The 8,357-nt window shown below is 39.7% G+C and overlaps 3 protein-coding genes across 10 annotated transcripts in view; 2 read left to right on the plus strand and 1 right to left on the minus strand.

Annotated features, from left to right (window-relative positions):
- LOC100118313 overlaps positions 1-6,470 on the minus strand; it is a 17,421-nt gene extending 10,951 nt beyond the window's left edge. The window contains exon 1 of one of the 8 annotated variants that reach the window (XM_031924617.2): positions 823-1,000. In XM_031924617.2, the coding sequence (XP_031780477.1) occupies positions 823-887 (65 nt within the window). In that variant the 5' untranslated portion in view covers positions 888-1,000. Of the gene's footprint in view, positions 1-694; positions 750-822; positions 1,001-1,136; positions 2,017-6,453 lie in introns of those variants that run through there. The other 7 variants (XM_031924618.1, XM_032596508.1, XM_031924619.2 and 4 more) reach the window with 7 other exon arrangements.
- Positions 4,225-6,208, plus strand: LOC100115176 (serine/threonine-protein kinase rio2). Its single transcript, XM_001599929.6, has one exon. It carries the CDS (start codon positions 4,394-4,396, stop codon positions 5,894-5,896), a length of 1,503 nt encoding a protein of 500 aa, XP_001599979.2. The 5' UTR covers positions 4,225-4,393; the 3' UTR covers positions 5,897-6,208.
- On the plus strand, positions 6,428-7,806 carry LOC116416380 (cytochrome c oxidase subunit 6C). Its single transcript, XM_031924623.2, has 3 exons — positions 6,428-6,765; positions 7,250-7,410; positions 7,499-7,806. The coding sequence occupies exons 2-3, from the start codon at positions 7,250-7,252 to the stop codon at positions 7,575-7,577; spliced, it is 240 nt and encodes a 79-aa protein (XP_031780483.1). The 5' UTR covers positions 6,428-6,765; the 3' UTR covers positions 7,578-7,806.
- Positions 7,807-8,357: the final 551 nt, after the last annotated feature.

Consider the following 8,357-nt stretch of genomic DNA (forward strand, 5'->3'; position numbering starts at 1 on the left):
TTTTATAAGACAACATATTGAGTGATTGAAAAATGAATCAACACTGTCAATGTTGCCATTTTCTGCTTCCTATGTTATAAGATGCGTACATTTAACATTGATCTAGAAACTGCTCCTATAAATATACAAAAGATACAAGTGCAAGATAAAATCAGAAACAGTCATTGTTAAACGTTGCTTGGAAACTATCTTTATTCTGATAACTACTCTCTAATAAATAATGATTCATTAATACCCAAATTCTGCTGATAGCAGCTTTCCAGAGTGCACAATTGTTGATTGATACCAAAGTTCAATATTCAATCTTATGCTTTGCATATAAAATCACAGTTGTTAATTACCCATTACAAAGAAACCTTAAGAAAACCATGACAACACCCTACAAACATCGCCTAACCAGAACAACACTTATCCCTTCTACGAATACCGACAACAACTGTATAATAACCTCAATAAATAACAAGCCATTGACAACTCCACGATAGCCAGCTTCTAACAAATTCATTAACACATCTCGAGATAAACAGCATCATGACTTCTCAATATCGAGTACACAATTCTACATCTCTCCTCTCTCTCTCTCTCTCTCTCTCTCTCTCTCTCTCTCCAATCAATCAGGCAGTACTGGGAAATCCCAGAAGGAACCCCAAAGGCAAAAAAACACGACGCAGAAAAAAAGAACACAAACACCCACACTCAGCTGAATAAGTATACGTGTCTGTTATTCTTCCTTCATTTCGGAGCAGAAGACAATGGCCAGTACGTCGACCTATTTAACCCTCTCTCCATCATCGTACTGCGTTGTTGCCACGGCGCCCTTACATTTCAGATATCTGGAAACTCCCACTGAGAAAGCTCACTTTTCCGGAGGAAAAAAAACGACTCATCGAGCGGATTATGTAAGAACACTTCGGCCCGCTCTTCCGGGGAACGTCGACGAAAAATCGCCCAGAGGATAGGCGGAAGCGCGTACGGCACGTCGCTTCAATAATGCATGCGAGCACACACTGTCCTGTCTACAAGCCTGTATTGGTTGTATTCGTATTTACCTGTGCGGTATATATACGTACATACATATATGTATAGAGGGAGAGAGAAAAAGATACGCATGCAGAATGATAATGGTGCTCGCGTACCTGAATCGCGGCCTTCCAATTCAAGTGCGTTCGTCGTAGCGCCGTTTCGCGTTGAACTTTGTTGTTTTCTTTTCTCCTCGCACAGTCCGTCCGCCCCTCGATCCTCTATACTCCTCTCCTTCTCCAATTGTCCCAAAGTGCAGATGCACCGGGCGAGTGCATGCTAGGTGCAACTGCACCCGCGCTTATATTCGCGAACTATATCGCGCGGGTTCTCGGTATCGCTCCTGTGCGATGCTCTCGTCCTGCGATGACACACGCGAGTCGCCCACACGCGAGCTCGCTGTCCGTGTGACGTGCGTCTATGCAGCTGCTGCTGCTGCAGCCAGCAAAGTGAAATCCTTCCGCGCGCGATAGCTGATGCAGATTACAGCGAGACGGAACAAAACGATTATAAGAAGATGATACTCATAATGCGGGTATCGAGAGAGAGAGAGAGAGAGAGAGTAAAAAGAAACTCCTCGGAGAGCGCAAGCGCGCGCTAGCGTCTCTTTGTATATATACTGCGTGTTTTTTTCCAGAGAAGCACGTCCTCTCGCAGCAACCGAGAGAAAGAGAGAGAGAGATGGAGATCTCCCACACACGCGCACTGTTTTTTTACTCTTCACGCACGGGGAGAAAATTCTTGCATAGAAGCATATACACACTAGCGCGCACAAACAGCTGTCGCTTCTCGAGTCCTGCCTTAAGACGATGTTTGTCCTCGAGCGCCTTTCACGCCTCCAGGACACGACGTCTGCGTTTTTTTTTTTTTTTTTGACACACGCGTATATAAACAGATATACAACAACGCAGTGCGCACGGTACCGAGAGTCGTGGTGCGGGCGAGCGCTTCGTCGCTCTCCCGTCGTGGACTAGCCTACTAGCTGCGCGATGGTCGGAGCCGAGAACAGCTCGCGCGGAGAACAACGAGGGCTACTACTGCGCATGCGCGTCGTTGGAAGTGGAAAATAAGGATGGCAGCTGACTAGCTGTTACTACTGTATTTCATAGGGGAGCGGGGGGAGGGAGTACGGTCGGTAGGGGAGGAACCTGTTATTTGCGAGAGAGGGACGGGTTTTTGCGCATGTATGTATGCTGTGTGTGCTGGAGGGTAATTACGGTCGATGGGTTGTTATGGTGTGAGGGAAGGCTTTCGATGGAGGAAGCGAGATGAGGAGACTTGTTCTGGTAGGTTCTTTTTCGCGGGTTTGTTGCCGACCGATGTATAAGTTATATGCAGCTTTTTTGCCATTGACGCTTCGGAAGAGCGCAAGAGGCTTTTGTCTTGTCGAAGGTCGGCCTCTTTCGTTAATGAGGTTTTTTTGATAGCGAATAAACTGAATAATAAAGCTTGGATCGTAATGTAAGAGCAATTTAAAGCATTTTGTATCGTATGCAGCATCGTTTTATATTATCAAATGATTCGCAAACTAGTTTTTGTATTATTGTCCATAAATATGACATTTTTTCATAAAAAATTATAAATAAACGCGTAATGCTTGAAATAAAAAAAATATTTAGATGGATTGAAAGCGTCGAGAGTACGTACAACACGAACGACTCAAATTATTTTTAATCGCCTGACTAGTTTCGGCATTAACTACTGTGACGTGATTGATAACCGGATCGAGATATATTTTTGAATTTACCCAGATAACAACGTGTCGGCACAGAGACGTCCCCGTGACGGCACGAGATGGCGGCATCCACGACAGCACGCGACGTCCAGCTGCCGCAGCACAGAGACGGCACGTGACGGCACGGCGAGACAGCACGACGTGCCGTCTCTGTGCCGTCTCTGTGCCAGCAGAAAACGCTACCGGCGGGGAGCGATTTTATCGCATATAAAAATAACGCTAAATAAAAATTAGTTAGAACGCATAACTAAGCATCTACATCATAAATAATTAATAAATTTTGTTATATAGTATAACAAAAATTTTATTTAAGAAAAAAAAATCTGCCGGGTGTAGGGCTGGAACTCACGATCTTTGGATCAGAAGTCCGAAGCTCTAGCCTCTGAGCCACAACTCTTCTTACAATTTGATGCACAATTGCACCTAATAATCATCGCTAATAATTAGAATTATGTAATAAAATAATGTTTAAATGTAATTCGGTTTGGAGAGAATAAAAAAAGTAATAAATGTATGCTCTTTACTAATTAAAGTCCATAATTATTAATAATGCAACATTCTGAGCACGCGGCACGCGTGCTGTCGCTGTGCAGTCTCTGTGCCGTCGCGTACAGACGCCCTAGGACGCATGTCGAGACAGCAACTGGACGGCACACGGACAGCACGCCGTGCGGCACAACAAGTCTCGGTGGAGACAGCACGTGCTGTTATCTGGGTAACGACTTGATTGATGAAAACGGTTTTGTTTATTCGACACGAGAGATATATTGAAGCGCGTGGCGCATGTACTATCTGCAGAGCGTAGATAGTGATGTTTAAAAGAAATTCAAATGATATTCCTCTAATTTTTCTAAAATAATGATGACTAAATATAATTGTATAAATAACAATTATATGGTACGCTTAAAAAATAATGAACTTCAAAAAATGTATCAAAAGGGGAACTACAGCAATGATAAGATATCACGTCGTAATAATTAAACTACTGCAGTTTGTATCTTTATGTAGCTTAATTTCAAAGTTAACTGCTTATTTGTAAAACTTCAGATTGAGAATGCGAATAAATTAATGTAATCGTCAGTTATATTGGTTGTTTAAAAAATTGACAAGATGAAATAAGATAATTACTGATGAGTATAAGCACGTGGCGAAAAAGTATAAATCTCAAATGGAATTAAGTCCAGATGATGCCAATTTTAATGAAAATTTCAAATTTTATTATATCTTAATTCTTGAAGAAGAGAATCATATCGAAAATTGTTAATTTAAATACCAAATGCTATCGTAAAAAAATATATGCGTAATCGTTCCCTTCCCTTAACACAAGTATATCTATTTAGGTATTATACCTAAACATACAGTGAACAAACGTTACAAAACGATTCAAAAGCCCACGCAGTCTGCAGTCAGGCACTTTATCCAGTAGGGGGCTCTGAAACCCGAAAATAAAATTTTGCACCGACTGCTGGTCTGCTGCCTGCTGCAGGCAGGGGCGCCTCGTGCTCGTGCTCGTGCAACATACGTGCGGTGTCATAAGGCAGCGTGTTATGTCTACCTTTGAGGTTACACTGTTTACCGAAGTTTGTTTTGTGTACTCATAACTCTGCAGAAACTGTAAAGCATCGAACCACCGCAATCATGGGTAAGCTGGACGTCAAGATGATGCGGTACCTCACCAAAGAGGACTTTCGCGTTCTCACCGCGATCGAGATGGGCATGAAGAATCACGAGCTGGTCTCCATGACTCTGGCTGCTCAGATCGCAAATTTGCATCACGGCGGACTGCACAAGATTCTGAAAGAGCTTTGCAAGCACAGGCTGCTCATGTACGAAGCCACGAAACAGTACCAGGGCTACAGGCTCACGAATTTGGGCTACGACTACTTGGCGTTGAAGACGCTCACCGCACGTGGCTTGATCGACAGTTTCGGCAACCAGATCGGCGTCGGTAAGGAGTCGAACATCTACGTCGTGCAGAAGAAGGACGAGGAGATACCCTACTGTTTGAAGCTCCACAGATTGGGCAGAACTTGTTTCAGGAAGGTGAAGAACAAGAGAGACTATCATCAACACAGGAAACACATGTCGTGGCTCTACCTGTCAAGAGTGTCAGCGACCAAAGAGTTTGCTTACATGACAGCTCTCTATGATAGAGGCTTCCCCGTTCCTAAGCCCATAGACTTTAACAGACACTGTATCATCATGGAGTTGGTTGATGGTATACCTTTGTGTAATGTTCGTGAAGTGGAGAACAAGGAGAGGCTGTACAACGACCTCATGAATCTCATCTGCAGATTGGCTCTTCACGGAGTCATTCATGGAGACTTCAACGAGTTTAACATCATGATCACACATGATGAAAAGCCCATTCTCATTGATTTTCCACAGATGATATCTACTGAGCACGAGGAAGCAGAAGTGTACTTTGAAAGGGATGTCTTTTGTATTCGAGAATTTTTCAGAAGGCGCTTTGATTATGAAAGCTCCATGTATCCAATATTTAAGAATATTGTCAATAACGATGCTGAGGATGCTAAAAAGCATCCAAAGGTAGAGCTGCACTCGCCAACAGTCAGTGATGCAGAGGATTATGATGTTGATGATGAGGAGGACGATGAGGAGGATCCAGAAGAAGCACGGGAAAAGTTAGCACAACTGGAAATCGAAGTAAAGCCAAACTTGAATTCTACTATTAATGCTTATTTGAACACTTGTGATTACTCTCATGAGCAAGAGGAATCTGCTGACACAGAGACAGTATTGCCTGAGAATCAAGACTCGGAATCAAACAAGCAAGAAGTGGAAAAAAAGGTTTTATTTCCAGAACCAGTTGTAGCAACTAATGAAGACAATGTAGAATCTAGTGAAACTAATCAAGAGTCTGAAGTACATGATGAGGTACCTGAATTAGTTAAAGTTTCAGCAGAACAACAAAATGATACAGACTCAAATTATGACGTAAGAAGTACTGCATCCACAATTATTCCAGAAGATCAAATCAAAAGAAGAATGAAGATGGAATTAGTGAGACGTGAAAAGAAAGCAGTAAACAAACGCAATCTTAAAAAATCAACTAAAGCCACTAGGAGTCGAAGAGAGAACCTTGATATTGCTAAAGAAAATGTTGATTTCTGGGGTTAACCAAAATATCATTGTTAAAGAGATAAATTTATAAAATGTACAGAGTTTCTGAGTGTCTCTTTCTGACAGTTTATTAAAGGCACTATGTAATTTTATAAACTTTGATATTTTGTAATGTATAAAATAAAATGTACATTTGAATATTATCCATTATCATCTTATTATAAGTAAAAGTTTGATATTGTGTAAGTACGATAAGATAATTTTAAGAATGATAATCACTAAGCATTTATGGCTACTACAATAATATGTATTAGCCTTAAATTTTTGACTTATATGTTTATTAATAAAATTTTGTTTTAATCTATGAAACAACTTTGTTTTTCATTCCTATATACTCGTTTTTACTGTTTCTTAATCATATAAGTATTCAAACTAATTGTTTTACAACTGTTTTCGGTATTTGAATGACTAAATTAGGCGAAAAAATATTAACCAAATTCAAATCTCGTACTTAAATGATAACGTCACTGAGACGTCAAAAAACGGAGCAAAAATGTTCAAAATGACGTAACCAATTTATCTCTTTGTTTTCCGAATTCTACAATTTAACGTACTTTTTAAAATGTTTATTATCAGCTGCAACTAAAATTTTACTACAATCGGCAACGCCAGACAAACTTTATTATTTCCAAACAAGGTAATCTTGATCATCTGGAAGCTTCTACGCAGTTGCCAGTTACGCGTCATTTTTTTTGTCTCAAACTTCGATCGATACTTGAATTTCGAGTTTTCTCGATTCCATCCATCGAGGTTATGCGCATGTGTGTGTGTATGTAGGTGTGTATCGGTTTTCATCTGCTGCTCTGCACAGTAGATTTTTCCACAACCGAGTATTTCCTGGGAACAAGTACTTTCCTGAGCAAAAGGTAAGCTCCTGGACAAGGATGTTTTTCCATTTTCACCGAGAAACTATTTGTGCTTTAGTTGAGCTTGAGACGAGATAAAATCGTTACGTAACTTTGCCAAGATTTTGAGGTTTTGTGAGGTTTTATACTGCTTGATAGAACGTAAATGTCTCTATCAGTAATTTTTGAGTAATGTTTTCCCCTTTTTGCTATGATTTTTCTCAATATGGTTTGTTCTACAATGACTGGGATGCAATTAGATTGATGTTGATCTAATGAAAAATATAGTTTATTTTTTTCAACATAACTTGAAACTGCGACTGTCATATACTCGGATGAATGTATATCTAAATGTTGATATAATGATTCTACAAATGAAAGTTTTATCTAAAATACAATCGACCCAATACTGTGTCTTCTAATTCTCTAGATTAACATTAAAATTAGTATATTTTAATTGATTCAAAGTTGATAATTTACTGAGAATTATTTGTTTCCATTCTAGATGGCTGCTGGTACGATTGCAAAGCCCCAGTTAAGGCGTCTCCTTGAGTCCAAGATCAAGACAGCCATCACAGGAGCTTGCATTGTCTCCATAGTAACTGGAGTTGCCTGGAAATTTGGTGTATCGGACCCAAGGAAACGACAATACGCAGAATTCTACAAGTAAAGATACTTTTATTTTTGTCCAAAATTATAATGTGTCTTAGCATTTTAATTTTTTGTATTGTTAATACACAATTGTTTGTTATAGAACTTATGATCCTGAAGCAAAACTAAAGATCATGTGTGAAGCTGGTCTCATGGAATCTTGTGGTCCAAAAGATTTCTAAATTGTGTCAGCTATAATGTAAATAGTGATCATTGTATAGTTAATCGAAAATCAAAGATTTAATGTTTCCGTTACATGATAACAGAAGCTTTTGATCATGATTCTTGATTAATATTAAAAAGTCAAGTCTCATAAGTTAATTAATATTTAATAAACAAGTATGAGGAATATTGGTCTTATGATTAATTATTTCTTGATTAATGTTTCAAATAAAAGATTCGTTTAAAGAACTATGGTAGTTTTTTCCTAGCACTGTATAACTTTTACTAATTGGAGAAGTATAGTATATTGAAATTAACTTTCAATACTTGGATGGCGCGCATAGAAGTTATAAAGGAAAAACTTGCATTTTAATAATCTAATTATATAAATTTAATTAGCATTAAAAGACCTAAAATAGAGTGACTGTCAAACAGTCTACAAAGATATTGCTCCCACTACCCTAAAATATCAATCTTCCCCCAACGGAAACCGATTATCCGAATGATCGCCGATCGTGCAAAAAACTCTCCTCACCACGTACTTATAAGTACGCATCGAAAAGAGAGTAAGTCTCTGTACGTTCGAGGAATAAAAAAAGGATACCCGGAGCAACAAACTCGTTCGGGACGTTCAAGGAGTCGCTCGCTCGGCTGCTCCGTAAACAGAAAACCCAGGGTAGGTTAACAGAGAGAACGATCTCTTCCCGACGTACACGCACTCGTGTATTTACGTTTCGATACGGATACGTCTGTGTACACAAGTGCCTGCGTGTGTATCATGTAACGTATCTGACCATCGC

Source organism: Nasonia vitripennis, chromosome 2 (assembly GCF_009193385.2).
Source record: "Nasonia vitripennis strain AsymCx chromosome 2, Nvit_psr_1.1, whole genome shotgun sequence".
Taxonomy (NCBI): Eukaryota; Metazoa; Arthropoda; class Insecta; order Hymenoptera; family Pteromalidae; genus Nasonia; species Nasonia vitripennis.